At 43.4% G+C, this 24,910-nt stretch overlaps 1 protein-coding gene across 3 annotated transcripts in view; it reads left to right on the plus strand.

Moving 5' to 3' along the window:
- SCFD2 (sec1 family domain containing 2) overlaps positions 1-24,910 on the plus strand; it is a 306,279-nt gene that overhangs the window by 139,044 nt on the left and 142,325 nt on the right. The window contains exon 6 of one of the 3 annotated variants that reach the window (XM_075930434.1): positions 15,747-16,133. The exons of the other annotated variants lie outside the window; for them this stretch is intronic. Coding sequence (XP_075786549.1) covers positions 15,747-15,862 — 116 coding nt within the window. The 3' untranslated portion in view covers positions 15,863-16,133. Of the gene's footprint in view, positions 1-15,746; positions 16,134-24,910 lie in introns of those variants that run through there. 3 annotated transcript variants of the gene reach the window in all.

A 24,910-nucleotide genomic window follows, 5' to 3' on the forward strand; every position in this document is an offset into this window, starting at 1 on the left:
TATTGAAGACAGAAATTAAAACACTGATCTATGTGAAAATACTATGATAGGGGAAATCTATCACAACTTTCATAAAGGTTGATCATCTTCTCAAGCTTTATTAGAATTTTTTGAAAGGTTTAATAGCATAGAAGAAAAGAGAGAATTGTTGGATGTTGTGAGCTGCTTCATTGTGGCCTTTAAGCCTGGCCTCATGTTGGAGGGATGCAGAGAAATTGAGCTAGCCCAGCCATGGGGAGTCAGGCTCTAGGCCCTGCTGGCAACTTGGTGACAGCAGCCCGCAGCCCTGATAGCCTGCACAGCTCCTAGCCACCAGTCCTCCACCGGGACACTCTGGTCCTGGAGCATCAGGACCACAGATGTTGCCAGACCAGAGAGTCCCAGTTTACAAAGGTTCAAGCTCTACTGTCTTTACCTAAAGCATTGAATTCAGTGTTGGTCACATTGTCTGTTGAAATCACATTGGAATAGAAAAAATCAAGAGAAGTAGTGAAAGTGGTTGGAGGGATAGGAGTAGATTTGGAAACCATTTGAAGAAATCAGACCTATTCACCATAGCATGGAAAGGAAAAAGTAGAAGAAATATAAATTATATGGAGAAACCTAGTTAAGTGTCTTATTTGTCCATGATATGGAGATGCTCTGTGAAATTAATATGCAACACATTTAAAATGGGCTCTAATTAGGGATGTAATAGTGTAGCAAAAGCTTATAGTTTAATGCTATAGACTACACACATTTCCCTCCCTTCCCCCTTGCCAGTACATTTTTTCAGCAGGCTGGCCAGCAGCCCAGCTCATTCCTGACTTGCGCTGGGTACGGAACCTACCCCCACAGTGGTTCTGCATTTAAAGTGTGTTAGGAGCTGGGTGAGCAGGCAGCCCAGCTCAGTTCTGACTCCTACCGAGTCTGGGATATCAGACCCCACCCTAGACTGGGACTGCTGCCACCCCATGCTGCTGCCTCTGTATTTGAGGCAGCAGCATGGGGCAACAGGCAGCTAGTCCATGAGGAGAGCTGGCTTTTAAACTGGCTTCCCTCGGAGACCAGCCCCCGCCTGGCACCCCACGCTGCTGCTTCTGGGGGGCTCCTCAGGAGTGAAGCCAGAGCACACTGGCTGCAAGTCCCACCCCCAGGGACTATAGAGTAGTCCACTAACTGACAAAAATTCATAAAGTTACTCAACTATTCAATTAACTGATATTTAACATTTCTAGTTCTAATGTGGTGTGTCACTGAAATATCTTTTTCATCAATTTTCTGACAGCAGGCCAGACTATGTATTTATTTGTTTAGGATATACTCAGATGTGCTGTCTACACTGGCCCTTTTCCGGAACAGTTTTTCCGGAAAAGGACTTTTGCCCGAACGGGAGCAGCATAGTTTTTCCGGAAAAACACGGACAATTTTACAGTAGATCGTCATTGCTTTTCCGGAAAAGCAAGCGGCCAGTGTAGACAGCTGGCAAGTTATTCCGGAAAAGCGGCTGCTTTTCCAGAATAAGTGGCCCAGTGTAGACACAGCCAGAAAGTATAGGCATGTTTCCCTTACAATCTATCAGAACAAGAATCTGTTTGCCATAGAGGCATGAAATAAAGTTAAAATCCTTTCTTAAGCTTTTGTCTGAGGAAATTCTGAATGATTGGTGCCCAAATACTCAAGGTTGAAGTGCATATGAAGCTTGTACATATTAACTGTCCAGTCTCTCCCATTTTTTAAAGGGAGAGTTAAAATCAAAAGCATCACTCGAGCTGAAAATTGTGAGTAATAGTAATTGGATAAGGGTGAGAAATTATTATCTATTAGTAGTGATGACGTGGTCGTGATAAGCTGGAAATAAAATGCCATATTTTACAATCAGACACTTCAAAGGATATCACTCTTGTAGTAATCCCCCAGCTCTGTTTTGAGTCACAAGTCACCTTAGCAGTGTTTACAAATTTCACTGAGGCACTTATTTAAGATTTAAGGTGTTGTAATTTTCAGGTGTCACAAGTTAAAATGCATTGACATTTTACAGAACAGTGTGTCATAATTAACTTCTGTTTAGATTCGTTTTTATAAATATGCTCTTTGAAAATAATTTAAAATTTCATAGGATGTTCTCTGGTGACTGACCGCATTTTTGTTTACAGTGTGGTATGATTCATGGTGTTCATTGTAGTTAATGGCATGCTACTCTGAACATGGTCCAGTGAATAGGGACCAAGACTGTGTGTCAAGGACTTGGTTTTATTCCTGGGTCTGCCACTGACCTGCTGTGTTACCTTGAGCCAAACACTTCACCTCTCTGTCTGTTTCTCCAGCTATAAAATGGAGCTCATGTTCTATTAACACCCCCCTTAGGAAACACTTTGAGATCAATGGATGAAAAAGTTCTGTTTAAAAAAAAAAAAAGCCAAGTATTTCCGCTTATTTAGCTGAAACAAATATACAAATCCTGTTCTTAATTTCTGTTCCTTATGCAGAAGAGTGATATGGACAGTACTGAGATTTCCTATCTTCTTGCTGTCCCAAGAATGTGAGATAAGTGAGTGGAGATTCCACCCTCCCCCCAGCTCAGCCTTATAAAAGGGGAGAAGAGAATAGAGCCATCCAGATCCCTTGGCACTTACGATTGGAAGGAATTGGGAGTGAAACTTCTCCGTGACTTACTAGCAGCCAGGAGGGAGTGATGTAGATGTTAGAGGCATTTTCTCTCTCCTAAAAGGGGTGGGAATAAAGTTGCCAAATCCTTATTCCAGATGTTACTAGCCAAAAGACTAAACCTATGGTGTTCATCCAAGTAAATTTTGACCACTGAGCCCTGTTAGGCTCGTACTGGGTATCATTCTGTAGGTAGCTACATTTTTTCCAGTGTTCTATTAATAAAAAATAGATATGCAAACTCTTAAGTTAGCCAGTCCAACCTCTTGCTTTAAATAAGATGGGCATGTACTACTTTGGTCTTTCCAGAAATCTTTCTTACCTATCTGAGAGAACAATAGTTTTAACTGCTTCTCGTCCGCTTACAGTTTCCTGCAAACCTTTGTCATAGCAGAGCCACTTTGCACAGTCTGAAAACTGGGCATATTGTGGGCACTATAGGAAATAATAAATGACATGCTAAAAATTCTACATACATTTGTTTTGGAGCTGTGTCAGTTGTAGGATACCAGAGAGAGAAAGTGGGTGAGAGAATATCTTTTATTGGACCAACTTCTGGTGGAGAGAGAGAAGCTTGTCTCCCTCCCCATCAGAAGTTGGTCCGTAGAAGATATCACGTCACCCACCTTGTCTTTAAACATTCTACACTCAGGATGAAAGGGCCAAATTGAAATAAATCTTCTGCTTGGAAACCAGAAGTACTCAGGTCTTTATTTCAGACACACTGTGAAGTGGGAATAATATAAGTTCCATTGCCCTTATATATCTAATTGAATTGAATAAGCTTATGCTGTAATGTAACAGAACTCATATGATGTTTATCATCAACAACTGTCGTCTTGTCTCTTATTTTTATTTACTTTATGATAACAAGATATCTTCTTTTTCCTTGCTAGAGAACTGCTAGTCTGTATCAGTTTCCAGAAATGTACATTTCTTTCTGTTTATTTTTACCATCCAGTGAACTGTTGATTCTTTGCTATGGAAAAATGCTTAGCAGATCTATTTGAGGACAGTTACTTCAAATCGCAGACTTGACTTATTTGACACTTTAACCTCCCTGAACGTTCAGTAATGGATTTGAAAGTAGCCATCCTTCTACAAAATAAAGTTAACCCCAATTACAAAGGGAAACAGCTAAACTGGAGTTGATTTGCAAATTCAATACAATCAATTTAGGATTGACTAAGGACCTCAACTGGTTAACTCACTACAAAGGCAGTTTCCCTCTTTTGATATACACATCTCCATACCAAATGCTGTAAATGAGCCACTTCCACACTGATTTGATTAGCCTCATTAACACAATATATGTACCCCTGCCTCTCAAACTTCCACTTCAGTTCATCTTATAAAGCAGTTTTTATTCACAAAAGCTTATGCCCTAATGAATCTGCCAGTCTCTAAGGTGCCACAGGACTCCTCGTTGTTTTGATTTATTTATGTATGGTTTCTGTTACACGACAGGCAAGTCAGAGGAAGTAGGTTTCTTTACATGGTGTCTGAAAAAGAAAATATGGTTTTGTAGAAAGCAGGTGTGGTTTTAAAATACATTCATTGCAACAGCATATTTTGAAGAGTTATAGTCTAAGATACATTTTATCACTTTATTTTAAAGGTTGCTATTGGGAAAATGTGGCTTGTTTTTTGCAGCTAACGACATTCGATTTTTGGGAGTCTCTGAAGTAAGTAGGTGCCTGGTTCCCATTTAACTTCAGTGAGAGATGAGGAGCTAACTTCTAACCCCTGGTCTACACTAGGGGCTAAGTTCAAATTAAGATATGCAACTTCAGCTATATTAATTGCGTAGCGTAAATTGAAGTATCTTAATTTGAATTTTGGCGCCGTCCACACTGCGGGAAGTTGAAGGGAGCACACTCTCCCTTCCACTTCCCCAACTCCTTGTAGAAGCAGGATTACCAGCATCGATGGGAGCACCCTCTCAGTTCAAATTAGCATGTCATCTCTAGACCTGCTAATTTGAACCCTGGAAGATCTACTGCAGCTGATTCAATCTTATGGCCTTAGTGCTTGTCTACATACAGACACGCTGTAAAGTTAATAAGAATTAGTTTTTAAGCATATTAAACTACATTAAACCCCTTTGTAGGTGCTCTTATTCATAATTAAAGTGACCTTAATGCAGTTTAGCTTAATTCACTTTCAAGCTGAATTCTGAATAAGCAGCTTTAAAAATTGCAGACTTTGATGTCTGAGGTGATTAAAGCCCAAGCCTAGGCTATAAGGTATTCTGATGTGGGCCTCTCCATTTCTCTTGTGGAAGCCATTCCACTTAGTATTGAAATATACCATATTAATTGGGCTGGAAAGAGTGAGAATGAGTCTCTAGTTCAGTTGTAGGACACTCTCCTGAGAGGTGGGTGTTGAATTTCTTCTTCTCATTAGACAAAGAAGGGAATTGAACCCATTTCTCCTATGTGCTGAGTGGATTTACCCTATCCTCCTTTTCCCCACCCCAGCTCTGGCCTTGTTGGTTGTTTTATCTGGAGTTAGGCACCACCTAAACCATTCTCTCAAGAAACAACTGAAGTGCCTGATTTCAGGAGGGGATTCCCTGCTGTGGATTACAAGCCAAAATCAGCACTTCCATGTAGCCCATACTTAGGCTTCTGGAATAGGGACAGGGCTTAAACATACCCCTCTCCTTGTCATATGCATTTGGCTAGCTTAGGTCTTTCCTTGCCTTTAGTGGATCCCATTATCAGGTACATGGTACTTCCAATACCTTGTATATGGAGCATGGGTGCCTACCTCAGGATTTGTAGATTCCAGTGATTTTCTAGGCACCTAAAAGTCAGATGTGCCAATACTTCACATCAAAATGTGTAAAACCTTTTTTGAATATAGACCTTGACCTTCCTTTGACTCATTTCCCCATCTCTAAAATGGGGATAATAGTATTTCCTTATCTTCCAGAGACATTTTAAGGACCAATAAATGAAAGACCGTGGTGTGTTCAACTATTACCATCAAAGAACCTTACAAGTACCTAAAATAGATGGCATACATTAGAAATGAGGTATAGCTTTGGCAATAAATGCTTAGTTGCTTTTTTGTTGTTGTTCAGCACTAGTTACCCTGACTAAATGAAGAAATTGTCAACAGACACTATAGAGAGGCATGGTTTCATGTGTTTTATTACTGGCAGCTTAAAGATATATAAGGAAATTTGTAACTGCTGAGAGTATCTGACTACAAAAACATTGACTTGTATAAAACTTCACGTTTGCTGAATATAAAAGCAAATCAGAATATTCAGGTATCATTTGTGGCAATCCGTTTGACAAAAAAAGACGTGTTCTCCTGTATGCTTTTCAGATAAAGATAATAAAAAAGATACTTAATGTCAAATTGTTTGTCAGAGAATTTTCGTTATGTGCTGTTGTATGTATGTGGTGGTTCTTATTATTTTAAGTTTGGTCATGAGTACTCATCTACTGGTCTCTTGTCTTTCAGAATAACAGCATGAAAGCATTTGGGGAAGGGAGAGTACAGATAAAGAATTACTTGAAATTTGCAGTCACATAGGACAAAAGAGGTAGCCTTGCAAGCCGTTTATGTGCCTTTGTAAGTTTGCATCAATGTAAACTATGATAAGAAATAATTACAAAATGCACAATAAAATAAGTTTTATGGAAATGACAGGAGTAGTATAAATAAGTTCCGTGATAGATCTATTTGATTTTTTCCCCACTGAGTGCATACACATTCCTAATGAATTCCCAAGTGCCCATGGTGTTGAAGATTTCTACCACTTGAAAAGTGTTAGAATTTGAAGTATATCATTTTTTGTGCTCCAGAAAACAGATGAAAACCCCTTGCCATCTCCTTATGGATGTTTTCAGAGAACTTTCTGATTGGTTTTCTGTTACTAAACCATATTTGTCATTGAAAAAATACGATTTTGCCATACCAGCCCAAGTTTTGAAAGTAGCCTTGGCAACATGTTACTTCAACAGAAGGGATTCCCTGTTGGTGTCTACAAATTAATCAGAGATGATTTAGGAAACCATGCATCCATATTTACACAGTGACTCCATTGCATGTACATAGACGTTCTAACAGCCTGAGGCAAAAGACAGGACTATGCAGCACTTTAAAGCAAAATAGCAGAAGAAATTTTAAATCCAGAAATCTCCAGCTGATTAGGCCATTACTATATAAATAAGCTCACTGCTTTAAGATAAATAGCAATTTGAACAACCTGAGGGTGAAACTTAACATAGATTATAAAATTCTAAAAGGTGGGATTGCTTTAGTACAAAAACACTGAAAAATTAATCACAAAAATACTTTTTTTTTCCTTTGGGCTAGTAAAAAAGATGAGAATACACGATTATATGAATTTCTGGTGATGACAAGAATCTGTACTACAAAATAGCAGAAGAAATTTTAAATCCAGAAATCTCCACCTGATTAGGCCATTACTATATAAATAAGCTCACTGCTTTAAGATAAATAGCAATTTGAAACATTTCAAGTGCAGATTTAGTGGCGGGTATAATTTCTGCTTCAGAGGAGATTAAGTGGTCATAGTCTTGCATCCATTGTGTATCAAAGCTTTCTGATTAGTTCAGTGACAGATAGCATTTAATCAATGGACATGAAAGAATATTGCCGTAGGTATTTCCTTCAGTTACAAATATAGCTAACTCATTCATCAGGGAAGGGAAAAGGCTTTCCCAGGTTTCTTGCTTGACACAAGGCCAGCTTTAATATACCCAGGAGAAACGTTTGCATTAAAAGATCATTGCCTAGATATGCCTAATGTAAGTTTATGCAGAATGTTTGAAAACTGGACATTGATATATCTACTGACATCATCAAAAATAATTTCAGACATTTAAACTAGAGCTTCCCACATCCCTTTCCTGTTTTCTGAACATTCAATGACAGTTCCATTCTTTTTGCCTCAAGGGAAAAAGTAAGGACCATTGGGGTCCTATGTCTTATGATTTTACACTGTTAAATAAGTCTCTTTTTCCTAGCCCACCCTTACCTAGTTTCAGTTTGGGCAGTGAGAAATGCTAGGCAACTAAAGTTGATTATAGTCTAAAGGGTCCCATCTAAATAAATGCTCCAAAGAAATGTTGCTTTCTGAGAAATGGGTAGAAGCAATGTCTGGAATGACTAGGGTCCCTTCGTGTTTTCTCTCTAACTGCCACAAGAATGTCTCTGTGTAAGAACACAACAACCAAGGGGAATATTTTGTACTTTCAGAGCAAAGAGAGAGTGATTTCCAGATAAGTGGCAAACTAAGTAATCTCATTGTTGGAACTCTTAGGGCATGAAATTGTCATCTTGCAAGGCTAGATCCTCATCAGTATAAACATACAACATAATGCTGCCATTTACAGTGGCCATATCAATGTCGTGATTGAGTATGGAAAAATATCTCCTCTGTCACTGCTAGAGATGCACACATATTTTGAGATCCTATCGAGTAGGGATTCCCAAATTTTTTGATACTGGGGACCAGTAAATCTATTCACAAGCTTTTGGAGGACTGGTAACATTTATTTGCATATTTGCATATTCATTAAGCAAATGATGAATATGCAAATAAATTGTTTCTGGTCCTCCCAAAGCCCCCAGTGCCAATAGAAAAGTCAGTCAGGGCCACACAAGTGAGATACAAAAACACAACCCCTCCAGACTCCTCAAAACTCACTAATGTGGCCCCAATTGTGCTTGTGGGTGCTGGGACAGAGTTCTGGGGAAGGGTGCCAGTGAGTGCTGGGGCAGGGGACAGGGTGCTTGTGGGTGCTGGGGCAGGTTACTTGTGGGGGTCGGGGGCAGGGGAGGGGACAGGGACTGATACCTGGGGATCCTGTAGCTGCCAAGGCCCAGGAAGTGCGTGGGCTGCTCCCCTGTCCCCCAAACCGCGGCGCGGTACCTGACACGCTGCTCCGTTGTATGCCCAATGCCTTCCTGCGCAGGGGGAGCGCCAGTCCCAACCACTTGGGCAGCACGCGCCTTGCTCCTCTGCTCCCCATGGCAGCATGCGCCGCCCAAGCAGCTGGAGCCGGCAGAGTCCCAGATTCCCACCCACTCCCCCGAGTGCAGGAAGGCAGCAGGGGAACAAAGTCCCCAGCAAGTGATGGACCGGCGTTTTAGGTATTGCACCGGCTGTTGGGGCAGAGGAAAGAGCTGCCCGTGCACTTCCGCGACCTGGCGCATAGCTGCAGAACTGCCCCCTGGCCACAGAGGAAGCCCGCGCTACCTGTGTTGACACTGGGAGTTCAGCACGGCGTTTATCTTGGGGGTTGTGGGCAGCAAGGCAGGCTCTCTCAATAATTGTTCTGAGGCCCAGTATTTTTTTCCCTAAGGACCGGTACCGGGCCACGGACCAGTTTGGGAAACTCTGCTATAGAGAATTTGTAAACGTGCTCCATGGCTATCTTATATTCTAAGTCTCAGATGAGTATCCGTGTTAGTCTGTGACTAACAAAATAAATAAATATATAGTTTCATGAGCTTTCTTGGGCAAAACTACATGATTCTCTGTATATTTTTGTTAATCTCTAAAGGTACATTTACACAGTAGCACTATTTCAAAATAAGTAGCATTATTTTGAAATAACTTAGTCCATGTCTACACAGAAGGCAGTTACTTCAAAATGTCGAAATACAGTCAAGCCAGAGGACTTCTTGCTCCGAGTCCTGACTCTCATTGTATGAGGAGTAAGGGAAGTCGGAAGAAGAGTGCTCTATTTCGAAATAATTGTTGTGTAGACGCTCCCAATTTTGAAATAAGCTACGCAATTGACGTAGCTCAGTTTGCGTAGCTTATTGCGAGATAAGCCCTGCTGTGTAGATGCACCCTAAGGTGCCGCAGTACTACTCGTTTTTAAATTCTAAGGGTATGTCTAGACTACGTTCCTCTGTCGCCAGAGGGATGTAAATTAGACATACCAACGGTGCAAATGAAGCGGGGATTTAAATCTCCCGCACTTCAGTTGAATAAAAATGACCACTGCGTTTTGCCTAGTCAGCAGTTTGTCCGCAAAAAGCAGCTGTCAAGACGGGGATCGGGTGATAAAGAAAGCCTTTGTGGCCAATCCCTTATGCCTCGTAAAATGAGGATCAACTGACAAAGGCTTTCTTTGTCGCCCGATCCCTGTCTTGACAGCTGCTTTTTGCCGACAAACTGCTGACTCTGCAAAACGCAGCGGCCATTTTTATTCAAATGAAGCGTGGGAAATTTAAATCCTGCTTCATTTGCACTGTTGGTATGTCTAATTTACATTCCTCTGGCAACAGAGGAACGTAGTCTAGACATACCCTAAGGTGACATAATGAAGCAAAATGCAGGACAATGTAGCACTTTAAAGACTAACAAGATGGTTTATTAGATGATGAGCTTTCGTGGGCCAGACCCACTTCCTCAGATCAAATAGTGGAAGAAAATAGTCACAACCATATATACCAAAGGATACAATTAAAAAAATGAACACATATGAAAAGGACAAATCACATTTCAGAATAGGAGAGGGATGCGGGGGCGGGGAGGAAGGAAGGAAGGTAAGTGTCTGTAAATTGATGATATTAGAGGTGGGGAGAGTGGGATGTCTGTGAGCTAATGGTATTAGAGGTGATAATTGGGGAAGCTATCTTGGTAATGGGTAAGATAGTTTGAGTATTTGTTCATTCCTTCTCGGACAGTGTCGAATTTTAACATGAATGACAGTTCAGAGGATTCCCTTTCAAGTGCAGATGTAAAAGGTGACATAATGGGGATTATTATATTCACTGTTTGCTTTGTGGTGTTGTATGTGATTCTGCTGTCCTGTACTGTTCTGTAGTAACTCTGTGTGTGTTACTCAGTTTCCCTGGGCTTTGCAACACTATCTGGATGAGGAGGGGAAGGCTGGGCATGACTTACTGTGGAAGTATGCTCAGTCTCTCACGTCTTGAGGACCAGGTGACAGCAGAAAACACCTTGCCCAGGAGTCTGAACAAAGGAGAGGGTAGGGCTGACTGGTTGGCTGGGTGTGTGAGTTTTAGTTTTATTGGCTGGCTTAGGGAGAAGGGAATCTAGCTGGCTTGGGGGGCTGGGCAGGGCCCAGAGCCTGGGCTCTGGGACCTTTACCCCCAAGATGGATTGCACTGACTGCTCCTGGTTCCTGTAACAATTTTGTGCTACGCTGTGTTCCTGTGAACCAATACACTTTCTGTTCTTCTTGCTGGCTGAGAGTCACGTCTGACTGCAGATGGGGGTGCAGGACCCGGTGACTGCCTCACACTCTGTGACATAAGGAGATTGAGTACGAGCTGCCTGTGACCTGGGCAGCAACTTCAGTGGGCTGCTGCTCCACTTCTTGCACAGGTGAGCAGTGTTTAGCCACAACCCCCTCTCCCGTGCACTGATCACTGCAGCTTGAGAAGACATTGAGTGAGGTGGTTAAGCTACACTTACCTGGCTTCTTCTCCCTCTAGAAGAGGGGAAAAGCAAGGACTGAATTGTGCTCCTGGGGCATTGCGTTATTCACTTCCCCTTACTTTAGGGTTTATGGTAATTCAATTACCTAGCCTGGAAAGTGAGAAACTCAGCACTTTCTTCTGGAACTCTCACTGAGGGTATTAAATCCCAAATAGAGCTTTCCTGAAAGGTGCAAGGAAATGAATGTCCCTCTTTAATGCCAGAATCTCAAGGATATTTTTGGTATGTCTGAGCATCTTCATTTTTCAGAAAGTCATAGATTTGAAGTCAGTGAGCTTGTGTGCCAGTGCAGATCTATCCTCTGCCTTTGTGACAGACTGCAGGTTGCCAACTGTCAGTGTAAATGGCTTCAGAAAGCCATTTTCAGTTATGGCCCTGAAGCAAATAAATCTTTAAGTATTAGTGCTTTATAAGTTTATCCTTCCTTCGTCCTTTGGGAAACTCTTTAGCCATATAGTAGACAGGACAGATATTTCCACATCCTTTTGATCGACATGCATAAAAAGTCCATTTGCCAAAACAAAGTTGGGTTTTCATACAGATTTCTATTATTTGGGCCACAAATATATTTTGTGGAGGCCTTAAACTGCATTATAAAAAGTTCTTTGTGCTTCGTGCCTTGCAGTTCACTGTAGATCACAAGATAGTAATTGAAAAAACTGGAGAGGAAAAGTTTTTTCAAACTAAAATTCCGAGGCAAATTGGCTACATGTAAGAGATATGTGGGGAGCATATTGTTTTTAATTTTAAATATAGAATTACCTCTGCACCGCACAAACTTAATTGTATCTAATTTTTATCTAATAGCCTCCTTTCAGGACTATTGTCTGTTCCATTAGGAAACCCCTGAATTAGATGCTTATGGCTTACTCAAAAGCTCTACTTTTGGATTGAAAATTTCCTTGCTGGATCTCAGTCTTAAAGTAATTTTCATTCTGAATCCCCCAGTTGTTTGAGAGGAGACACCCAGTAATGAAGACCCTCATCCAATTTTTGAAACAAATCCACTAATTGGTGTAAGTTTATGAATGTTAGCACATTTCTCAGTCAGACAAGTTTCACACTATTTCAGGTTCTATTGTGAAATCTTGTACACCCCCTGTCGTTCCTCCTCCCCTCCCCCCTTTGCAATTCATTAGGACCTTACAAGTGAAAGTGGCAATTTTTTTTCAAATCATGATGAACTGGTGATTCAAGTTTGTATCTTTTTTTGCAAATATTTATTAACATCATTACAAGAATGCTAAGGTTACAGAATGAAACACTCCAAAGTCAGGAAGGATACTCTCTTGTTTCACTATCAAACCATACAGATTCCCCTCTCCTTCAATGTACCTGTAAGACTACAAGGCAAAACTACTTCTTTTCATGGCATCATTATTTGCTGAGAATACATGGATCCAGCCAACCACTAACGCTCCTTCCCAAATGATTGAAAGCCATGACTGGATTACCCCAAATATGTTGCTTTATGAGACTGCAAAATAGTCAGACAGAAGATCTGCAAGACAGATAAACTGTCCTCCTGCAGCACTAACTCTCTAGTAGTAGCTGTGTGGCTCAAACTTCAGTCACTAATGGATACTTAGAGGCGGTCAAAATCTAGATCACTAGGACTTCCCTTGTAAATTTGACAGACAAGAATGTGCAAGTGTATGCTCACACCATAGATCAGGGCTCAACAACATAAGCTTCTGGATCCAGTCTGTGGATGCAGCGGAAGCCTCAGTCTCGCCTGCTTGCCCCGTGTTTTCCCCCCACTCCCACATACCACTCAGAAAAGCAGCTGCAGGGCCCTATTTGTCTTTGAACAGCTGCTAGCCCAGGAGTGGTGGGTACTTCACGCTCTGCCTCTACCCGCAGCACAATCCTATTGGTCGATTTCCAGCCAACGGATGCTGCCTGTTTAAAGAATAGGCAGTGCATGAAGTACACACCACTCCCCTCAGATGCGCAGCTATTCACAGACCCACATTGCCCCTGCTGCTGGAACGGGGGCGAGGCAGGCAGGGAGCCTGCCTAAGAAACCTGGTAGGTTGCTGGCTGGGGCGTTGCCAAGGTAAGTCTTGTAGCCAGAGCCTGCCTCTGGCACCTCAGATGCTCCCTCCCTCCAACCCTCTGCCCCTCTATCCCACATATCCCAAACCCTTTGCCCTCCCTCCTGCACCCATACTCCCTCCCAGACCCAGCACCCCAATCCCCTGCCTGATGCCTTCCTGCGAAGAGGGAGGGGGAGTCCTGGACTGCGCCAGCCCCAACCACTTGGACAGCGCGCGCTTTGCTCCTCTGCTCCCCACGGCAGCCCGAGCCACCCAAGCAGCTGGAGCCGGCAGAGTTCCAGATTCCCACCCGCTCCCCTGAGCACAGGAAGGCAGCAGGGGAACAAAGTCCCCAGCAAGTGATGGACCGGCGTTTTAGGTATTGCACCGGCTATTGGGGCAGGGGAAAGAGCAGCCTGTGCACTTCCGTGACCTGGCCCACAGCTGCAGAACTGCCCCCCGACCACAGAGGAAGCCCGCGCTACCTCCGTTGACACTAGGAGTTCAGCACGGTGTTTATCTTGGGGGTTGCGGGCAGCGAGGCAGGCTCTCTCAATAATTGTTCTGAGGCCCAGTATTTTTTTCCTAAAGACCGATACCAGGCCACGGACCACAGTTTGGGAAACTCTGCTATAGACAATTTGTAAACGTGCTCCATGGCTATCTTAAATTCTAAGTCTCAGATGAGTAGTCGTGTTAGTCCGTGACTTTAAAAACAAAGAGTAGTTCTGTAACTTAAAGACAAAATAAATAAATAAATAAATAAATAGTTTCATGAGCTTTCTTGGGCAAAACCCACTTTTGCCCACAAAAGCTCATGATTCTCTGTATATTTTTGTTAATCTCTAAAGGTACATCTACACAGTAGCACTATTTCAAAATAAGTAGCGTTATTTTGAAATAATTTAGTCCATGTCTACACAGAAGGCAGTTACTTCAAAATGTCGAAATACAGTCAAGCCAGAGGACTTCTTGCTCCAAGTCTCTGCTGTAGATCCCTGAGCCTGTACCCTGGTATCTTTCCCATTTCTGATTGGCCTGTCCCTCAGTGTAAGACCCATTACTTGCATCTGCACAAAAAGCCCTCTCCAGAGAGGATTCCAAGAAGTTATTTTCTAGTTCCTCTGTCTTCTGTCCCCTTGGCATGCGCCTGGAAATCCCATGGTGCATATTCTGTCAAATAGGCTTTGTATGTATGAAGGGAGAGGTTTGCCATGTCAACATTTCTCTTCCCCATTATGAGCATAGACATCTTTGGTCCCTTATTTCCAGTCTGTTCTCCTTGCACCGCAGAGCAGAGACAAACATGGAAGTTTGTAAACTAGAAATATATATTTCTAATTTTCTTTTTTCAGTTTTAATCTATCCTAATCCTCACATGTAATTTTAAATTTTCATACGCAACAGAAATTGCAAATGCAAAACTTTGCACTCTGTTTTAAGGAACAACTTCACGGAAAGTCCTGATGTTATCAGTTTCCCAAGGATATACGGATGCAAAAAAATTCTAAGAGAGCCTCTAAAATGCACATACAGAGTTATGAGCGTTTGTGCATGCAGAATGGATGACTGCTTGGCCAAATGTACATACATCAGTAGTTGCATGTTGATGTACTCATAAATATTGCAGGAGCATTGTTAGAGACTGCTTTGGAAATTGGGCCCAGAAAAAGTAAAAGGCAGAAGGAACCAGTACATATCTGAATGACTTTGTCTGTAGGAATTGTAGGTGTAGGTGGTTGAAAATGCATTTATAAGAGCAAGTGTTGAAAATCATAAAAATGCAGTTGAACAGCAAAACATATTTTTAATATGTATGAAATACAGACCTAATAAAAACTGATTTTATAAGACCTAACTGTTGTCAATTAAAACTAATATCAAAGTTAAAACTTTCACTTAGAGTTCTGTATTTTTATTTATTTTTCTTAGTGTTTTAATGTGCAAAAATATTCAGCCCATTTTCCTTCTGGCCAAACTAAAAAAATATCAGGCTTATAAAGTAGGTGTTCTCTGCAGAATCAATGTTGATGAGAACCATACCACTGAACAGGAAGCTCTAAAGACAGAGAATGGCAGACGAGAGCTGCTCCATCTGCTCTGGAAACATATTACTGTATAGTGGAGGCCAAAACAACTGACAAGACTAAGTCATTATTTATGGAAAGACTCTGAACTCTGGCCATTTGTCAAGCTGACTCAAGTAGTCTATTGCTGGACCTGATGAGCCAGCAAGTATCCAACATAGATTTGTGCTCTAATAACTGTCACATGCAGAGGTGTTACTGAAACAAATTGCTGAAGTATTAGGCAAAAAGGGGGAACATACGTCCATCAGCCGGTGACCCTGTTGGCTCACTTCACTAATAAAGATTCAAAAGAATTTTTAAAAAAGCAATTAAAAAAACCCAGAAATACTGGGTAAAATTCTGGTAGTATTTCAGTCAATGGCAAAACTCCCATTGACTTTAATAGAGCCAAGATTTCATCCGCGCTATACAACATTTCAGTGCAGTACTACTGCATGATTTTATTTCATGTTATAGGAACTGTCTTGGTTTGTATGTTAATGAAATACTGTCTTTGTTTGCCACTAGTAAAAGTTCCAGTCCTCGAGCTGATTGGTGAAAGCACTCCTTGTTCTCTTCAAACATGTGCATCTTTTGGACCGATGAAACCTGATAAGGATGTCTCTGCTTCTTTCTCATGTTAACCACTGTTGAAATCTGGGAGGCTAAAGAATCAGCTAAAACATACATAAATGCCATTGTAGCCAAGACCGGGTTTGTGTGGTTTTTTCCAGTGTTTGAGGGAGTGAAATAGTGTCATCATTCTGAAATTTGTGAATCATTGCGTGGTAGAAGGTTTTTCAAAAGCACTGATCTTTTCTCTCTCTCCCTACAGAGGGCTGCTATGTAGGCTGAGTTTCCAGAAATTCATATATATTGCAGCTGTTGTTCTCTCAGTGCTAATCTACTATCTGGCTTTTAATAACATTGAGCAATGTGCTGCCATCTTTACAAATTGTTGTGGTATTCTTCTTGTTGCTGGAGGAATATCCCCGATTCAGAAATATACTCAAAATCTTTTATTTTCTGATAATCTTTCCTGTTACATATGTGACACTTTTATGTGCACATTTTAAGACAATTTTGAATTTATCTCATTCATTCTGTTGTTCATTTAATTTATCTGATATCTTTCATATTGTCTAAAACACAAGTACCAAGGCAGCAAAGAGTAGTTGCTAAAATCATACAAAGGTTCAAACTTACAGAGGTTCCAACTTAGTCATGCCCTTTAGTAAAACATGCCTACGAGGTCAGCCTACAGGTCCTCAGCTAATATGGTGAATATAGAGAATGAGGTGATCTTTTATATAACAGGATCCTAGACCATGTTGAATTTTAAATTGAGAATAACACCTTAGTTTGTAAGTGACTGAATAGATAGCCAGTGTAATGAAAATTGTACAGGTAGAGCTTATTGAAATGTTTACGAAAAAAGACTTTTCTATCAAAAAATTCCATTTTGTCAAAATCAGAATATTTCTCAGAAACATCAGGTCAAACGAGAGAGAGCCTAGATTTTCACTTCCTTGCCAAAATGGCTGCAGCCTGAGGATGTAGAACTGGGAGAGGTACTGTTCTTCCAATGAGTTCTGTGGATGTAATGGTGGAAGAATCATTATTGACTGTTTGGCATCTTATGTAAAAATTACTTTGCATAGGCTAGTAGGTTGTGTGGCACTAATAGCTGATACAGGCAGTCCCCGACTTACGCGGATTTGACTTACGTCGGATCTGCACTTACGAACGGGGCTTTTCTCGCCCCGGAGCTCGCGGGCGGCAGGACCGCCCAGAGCACAGCGGTCCCGCCACCACATCCTCCGGGGCGAGAAAAGCTGCTCCGGGTTTCCCTGGTGTGCTGGGGGGGACTCCCCAGCACAGCAGGGAGATCCGAGCAAAGCTGCACAGGTGGCCGGGTCCCCCGCCTCTGCGACTTTGCTCCTGTCTCCCTGCTGTGCAAAGGAGCAAAGCCGCACGGGCAGCGGGGTCCCACCGCCTGTGCGGCTTTGCTCGGGTCTCCCTGCTGTGCTGGGGAGTCCCCCCCAGCACACCAGGGAAACCCGGAGCAGCTTTTCTCGCCCCGGAGGATGTGGTGGCGGGACCACTGTGCTCTGGGCGGTCCTGCCGCCCGCGAGCTCCGGGGCGAGAAAAGCCCCGTTCGTAAGTGCAGATCCGACGTAAGTCAAATCCGCGTAAGTCGGGGACTGCCTGTATCAGCTATTAGTGCCACACAACCTACTAGCCTATGCAAAGTAATTTTTACATAAGATGCCAAACAGTCAATAATGATTCTTCCACCATTACATCCACAGAACTCATTGGAAGAACAGTACCTCTCCCAGTTCTACATCCTCAGGCTGCAGCCGTTTTGGCAAGGAAGTGAAAATCTGCACAGCAGGGAGACAGGAGCAAAGCCGCAGAGGCGGCGGGACCTCTGCGCCTCCGCGGCTTTGCTCGGGTCTCCCTGGTCTGCTGGGGGGGGGGGAGGGGAGGGGAGGGGACACAGCTAGTGCGCCCCCCCCCCCCCCCCAGCAGACCAGGCTTTTGTTGCGGGACACCTGGGGTAGAGCAGCTGGGGTGCTGCCGGGTTGGTCCTGCGGGGACCTACCCGGCAGCGCCCCAGCTGTTCTGTCCCAGGAGTCCAGATTCAGCCGCTGTTGAAACTGATCAGCAGCTGATTCCAGGAAGCCAGGGGCAGAGCAACTCTGCGTAGGGCTTCCTGTAGTCAGCCGCTGATCAGTTTCAGCAGCGGCTGAATCTGGAGCCAGTTCTGACTTACATACAAATTCAACTTAAGAACAAACCTATAGTCCCTATCTTGTACGTAACCCGGAGACTGCCTGTATTATGAGCCTTGTTCCTCTGGTATCTACAGGTTTCTATTCCCATGTCAAATGTATCCCAAATGGGGAGACTTGCCTGGGAACTGTGGTGAGAGGAGGCACAGGTCAGAGGGATAGATTGTGACTGACATTACTGTGGGTATCCCAGGAAGCTACTTGCTTGCTTACCTATAGTTCTACTGAGTGCTACCTGTTGGGTGAAGAAATGTGTGCACTATGGGTCTTATGCCCAGCAAACTAAGGATAACAAGGATTCCACTAGCGCAACATGTATGGGAGAAACATGGACATGTTTATAAATAGTACCCAGAGGCATAGCACCATGGGGAAATATTTCATCCTATTCATTCAAAGATTTCTTCTCCTCTGCGTCGGGGTAAGAGGGTTCTGACAAGCCCAACAAAGTGATGAAGGCCCCGTTTTGAGTGCCGTGGACTCTCTACTTTTGGGAGAAGGACTAATTTCTGTCCTTCCCTGATACAGGATTGGCAAGGGGTAAGAGAGAGTAAATGAGAGGCAACTAGAGGAAATGAAATTTCATTCAGATGTCTAGTCTTCCTTGGGGCTGGTGGATTGACAGTGGGGAGGTGGGGTAGGCCTTGCATGTAACCGTGAAGGCTAACCAGTGAGCCTAGGCTTATCAGTTAACAGTTTAAACATCTACGCTGTGACATGCAAATTTCTATAATTTCACAAATTTCTATAATTTGTCCATATTCTCTTCCATGAGCTCATATTCTCAGCAGGAGTCTGCCTCAGGGCCCAGCCCCTAATTTCAGTCCTCTCAGAAACAAAAAGAAAATCTCAATTAACAGTAATAAAGAGCAGTTCCAGCTACTCTGGCTAGGGTTGCCAGGTATCCGGTATTCACCTGGACAGTCCAGTATTTTCGGCTCCTGTCTGGTAAAAAAAATTCAGAGATGTCCAGTATTTTCTGAATTTTTCCCCAGCCAGGAGGCAAAAATGCCGGGCACCTGGCAACCCTACAAACACTCAGCACCCGCCCCCCCCCGATCCCTCCCCAGCCCCCCACACCCCCAGGTCCCCAACCCCCATGCTTACCTGGTTCTGCAAGGCTGCTGGCATAAAATGGCATTGCTTCTCCTGGGTCTTAGTGCTCAACTTCTCCCCTGTTCCTATCCCTGCACTAAAGGGGACATGCTGTTTTATTAAAAAAAAATTTTTTTTTGCTTAATAAGTCTTTGCTTAACAACTTTGGTCTCCCCCCCTCCCATGGTTTTTTTCCCCTTCAACAGAATTTTTTCCTGGTGGCTTTTTTGGGGGGAAGGAAAGGAGGCGTGTTTGATATTTTTGTTTCAACCATCTGGCAACCCTAACTCTGGCTACCTGGGTCTTCCAGCTGTCTGTCTATCACTTTGGGCTCACAGCTAACCTAAAATAGCTTGGTTCTCTGCTATGCTCCTTTCTGGGAGCTGAGGATGAGAGGTCAGTCCACCATCCCAAGCTTGGTCTTTCTGAAATGAGATTCTCCCATTTCAAAGGTCTTCTCCCCGCTGCCTCCTTGGTGTAGCGGGGAGGACTGCCTGGACCCAAAGCCATTTCTTAATCCCTTCTTGCTTAGTATAAGGTTTGTAATCCCAGCACAGAGATGCAGCTGGCATGAAAGATATATACCCATAAGACCCTAAATGCTTCATTCTCTATCAACTTGCTTTAAGATGCATCTCCCATTGGCAAATTCAGCCAGCCTGGTGGCTCACAGTTGAGGGCAGCGTTATACCAGAGATGTCTTAAGGAAAGTTTTCAAAACATCAGATGACAGTATTGAATTGTCCAAAAGATCGTTGTTATGTCTTTGAAATAAGAGTTCAAGTATTGGATATATGGTGACAGGTATTCAGGGAAGCACATAACAGAGGCTGCATGAGGAAGCTGCTCTGGATCAGAGGAGGTTATGGAAAACTTTTTACTATACTGCTCCTTTAATGTCTGTATTGGGGATGTGCTGCCCTCAAAGCTGAGAGTTTCCCTGTTGCATGGTGTGGTGGGGCGGCCCTGCCCTACACTCAAGCCCAGGGAAACCACCTGGTGCCAGGGGCGGAGAGGGCCCCACCCACGCAGCCCTACTGGGCATGCTCCCCGGGGAGCCAAGGCATAAAAGGCTCCCGGCCTGCTCAGAGGGGGCAGATCGCGGCCAGAGCTGGAGCTGACGCCCAACCGCCCACGGCACAGACCTCCCGCCAGAGAGGGAGTCGCCAGGCCCAAGGCGGGCTCGACCCCAACGACGGAGCTGCCGGCCGCTCCCCCTGGGACCCACGCACCAGACCTGCCGACGCCGATGTGGGAAGTGCAGCTACAGCCACCCGACTCATGCTGACAGGTGGGACCGCTCCTGGCTGGGGGAAGAGGGCAGAAAGTGACCCAGCGCAGGGAGCTGGAGAAGCCCCTGAGGGCTCGGCGCGTTGTGGGGAGGAACCCCCGCCAAGCCAGTGGTGGGAACTGCCCGCCACTGATAGAGCCCTGGGTCGGGGCCCCCTACCCTCCTGCCCTGAACCCCGGCGAGCGGGGTCTCGGCTGAAGGACTAGGCCTCAGAGCCTGGACACTTTCGGACTAGGCTAGAGGGCCATAGTTCCCCTAATACAGGGGCAGTGGACCTTTGAAATGAGGCCGGGGAAGAGTGAACTATGCCCCGGAGGCGGGCAACCTGCCCCAAGGAAGGGGCAGCCCCCCAACACATGGCCAGACATATGGACAATTTGCTTTTGGGGTTTTTTTTTCAAAATATTCTGCCTCTATCTGGCTAAGAAAGGATAGACTTCTGCTGAGTATTTTCTTTGAGACCTTTGCCGTTCTTAACACAGCAGTTTTATATATACCTATGGCAGAACTGCTGCTTGGCCAGTTTTCAGGCATAGGTGACTCACCTGGAACTTTAGTTTGAACTATTCATACAGGCATTTAGTGGCTAGTAATAACTGGAAAAAATTGCTGCATCAAGCAAAATGCCAGTTGGTGTGGGGGTCTATCATGTCAAATTGACTTTTGTGGAGGATTGAGATGGTTTTTATATTTGCATACTGTCCTGCTTGTAATTTCTGGTTATTTTTTTTAAGTTGTCATTTCATAAACATGAACAGAGCAAGTTATTCTGACAACTCTCTGTAACCCAGGATTGACCAGAAAGAGTGTCATACATAGTCTACATTTTTTAAAATGTCAACATATCCTGTTCTATTCAACCCAGTTTACTCTACTTTTCCTTTCTGATGGTAAGCATAATCAGTGACTGTTGACCTGATTTCCCCCTCTGCCCCTCCATTTTGTGAAACTTTTGAAAGATCTTGTTTTCTTCACGCATTGGAACAAAAACAAAATATTTCATGGAACAGTACTGCTGTTTTCTAGCAAGCTTTAGTTATCGGCTTATCTTGACCTGCCCCATTCAGAAACCAGGCTGCTGTGCTCTCCCCACATGAAGCCTCTGAACTGGCCCAAAAGTTCATTCAGTAAACCAGTAGGTTAAGATAGAATTGATAACTGTGGTAAAGTTTGCATGCCAGAGAAGTTGCCATCTGCATATCCAGAAACTACAGAGGCTCTAAAACCATGGTGTCCAACCAGTTCTGAAGCGGTAGCCACTAGAGTGGCTACTGCTGTAGCAAACTAGGCACACTCAACCAGCCAAATAACCACATTGTTAAGCCAACTGACCACACTTAACTGATCAAATAGCCACATGTGGCTAGTGCTAGTGTGTTAGACACCACGGATTTAAAAGGATCCTAAAGCCAGTGAAATATTACACTGGGGAAGAATAGGAACTGTGTCTCAAACTAAAAATGCAGACTCAATTTCTCATCATTCCTATGCATCTGAGATTCCCAGACCTTTCCCTGTCATGACCTTCTTTTTGGGTATCTAAATATCACCCCTTTATGGGCACATATAACAATACATTTCAAAATGCTATCCCAAATTCAGCAAGCCTGTTATAGAGAGGAATAAAGTACATAAGTGCTATACAATACATTATATAAAAGTGTATGTGTTAATGAATTCACTTAATGTTTACATATTTCTTCCTTAATTTTGATAGGAATTAAAATTTATTTTAATGTCAGAAACATTAAAATACTTCTCCTGTGCTTCTACTCAAAGTTAAACTTATTTTGAAGCACAGGATGTATCTGAAAGTAAGCCATTCATAATATATTGTGCTCTTTTCTTGGGAAAAAAAAAGAACAAGCTCATTAATTTCTAATAAATAAATTGGTGCATTTTTAATTGCTGCAATTTATATTTCTTACATTTTATATTCATTATACTGTAGTGTACAGGCAGACCCCGGGTTACGTACAAGATAGGGACTGTAGGTTTGTTCTTAAGTTGAATCTGTATGTAAGTCGGAACTGGCGTCCAGATTCAGCCGCTGCTGAAACTGATCAGTTTCAACAGCGGCTGAATCTGGACGCCAGTTCTGACTTACATACAGATTCAACTTAAGAACCCCAGGCATCCCCAAGTCAGCTGCTGCTGAAACTGATCAGCGGCTGATTCCAGGAAGCCCGGGGCAGGGGCTTCCTGTAGTCAGCCACTGGTCAGTTTCAGCAGCGGCTGACTTGGGGACGCCTGGGGCAGAGCAGCTGGGGTGCTGCTGGGTTGGTCCAGTAGCACCGCCGCTCCTCGGCGCTACTGGTCCAACCCAGCAGCACCCAAGCTGCTCTGCCCCAGGCGTCCTGATTCAGCCGCTGCTGAATCTGACCAGCAGTGGCTGAATCAGGACGCCTGGGGCAGAACAGCTGGGGTGCTGCCCGGTTGGTCCCGTAGCGCCCAGAGCGGCGCTATGGGACCAACTGGCAGTGCCCCAGCTGCTGTACCACAGGTGTCTGGAGCAAAGCCATGGAGCACGGGGGCAGCGGGACAGCCCAGACGCGCCGTGGCTGTCCGCTGCCCGCGTGCTCCGCGGCTTTGCTCTGCTTTGCCCCCCCCCCCCCCGGTCTGCAGACCAGGGAGACGGGGGGGAGGGGGGGCAAAGCAGAGCCAAGCCGCGGAGCGCGCTGCCAGCTGACAGACCAGACGCGTCTGGGCTGTCAGCTGGCTGGGCGCTCCGGGGCTTGGCTCTGCTTTGCCCCCCCCGTCTCCCTGGTGTGCAGATCAGGGAGACGGGGGGGGGGGGGGGGGCAAAGCAGAGCCAAGCCTTGGAGCGCGTGGGCAGCGGACAGCCCTGTCCGCTGCCCACGTGTTCCGCCGCTTTGCTTCCTCTCCCTGGTCTGCTGGAGACCAGGGAGAGGAACCCCGTTCGTAACTGCGGATCCGACATAAGTCGGATCCGCGTAACTCGGGGACTGCCTGTATATAATTTATTCTCCCCACAAAAAATCCTGCAGCTGTAAATGCTTATGGCATTGTTTGGATTAAATATAAATAAAGTGTCAAGAAATTTAGCACCTTTTTTATTTTTAAATCAAATGACAAGCATTAAACACACAAAGCCAAATGAATTCCTGGAGCCTTTCCATTAATTTAAGTAGAGTTAGGTTGGGGTGAATTTGGCCCATAGTGTTAGTTTCAAACCATTTTTTCTAACTTCCCAAATTAATTATCTGATCTAAAACCAAAGATGTAGGACAGTATGTTCAGTGGGCTCTACTTCTACTTCTAGAATTATTCTCAAAATAATTTGCTAAAATTTGTATTTTGTTGATTGCTGGGAATTTTGAAATCTGGTATAGGATTAATTAAAAACCAGGCATTTTATGACTCATATATTTCATCAACAAAAGAGATTATTGAGGGCTGATTCTGCAATCCTTAGTTGAGTACAGCATATTTAAATTGTTCCATTGCATCCAGTAACCCAGTTTGCAGGAGTAAGTAAGGAGAGTGAATGAGAATAGGGCCCTTAGATGACACACAGCATTATCAAAGAAAGCACTATAAATAGCAGTTAGATAAAACATTTGTTAAAATGTTTTATCTATGATTTGGTTTGAAAAACAGCCATTTGATCCTACTTTGTGTTAGAGTGGTAAATAATGTTAATTTGTATGTGTGTCTAGCATTTCCAAGGTGCAAAATTAGCAAATGACTTGTGGAGTGAATCAGTAAAGCTATTGTGCTCAGTGAAAAAGTGAATAAACTAGCCATTTTAACTCAAGCCTAGGCTTCCCCTTCTCTGAGTTCCCTAGCAGATCTTTTGAACTGAATCGACTCCTAAAATAAAGCCACTTTTTATGTTTTTTTAGTCCATACTGAGTATTTGCCAAAGAATTCTATGAAGTATCTGTGAATTTACACTGAGACAACACCACACTACTTCCCCTGTTTCCTGTACTGAATGGCGAACACCAATGATAAACTGTAATACTACTCAAGGTAGGAAGAATGTGCTGCCAGAACCTATTTATCATTTCACTGGCTTTGTATCATGCACATCCGTCTGAAGTTAAACGGAGCTATAAGAAGAGTTTTCTTTTCTTCAGCTTTGCCAATGATAGTATCTTGTATAAAGATTAACATAGAAGTTCAGTGTTTACCCATTAGATTTTCCCAGCCCTCTAAAAAGAAAGTGGAAGGGATATAATTTGGACTCAGATGCTTGCAACTCCTGAGATAATTAATATCAATCTATCTTTCAAAAGAAAAAGTGGCTTTTAGCTAGTTAATTTTGACTTAAATCTTTTTATGGCAGCTTTTAAGATGATTGTATGATATTATCCATTTAAACTCATTTAAGATTCATGTACAATTTTGACCATTTTCATACATTTTCAAGGTTTATTTTAAATATCTGAAGAGCCTGATTTAGTCAACCTAATTTAATTTACTTACCCTTTCTGATAGCACAAATAAGCAGTGGCTTTCCCTCTGTGGAATCTCATTTTAAG

The sequence above is a fragment of the Pelodiscus sinensis genome, chromosome 5, assembly GCF_049634645.1.
Source record: "Pelodiscus sinensis isolate JC-2024 chromosome 5, ASM4963464v1, whole genome shotgun sequence".
Taxonomy (NCBI): domain Eukaryota; kingdom Metazoa; phylum Chordata; order Testudines; family Trionychidae; genus Pelodiscus; species Pelodiscus sinensis.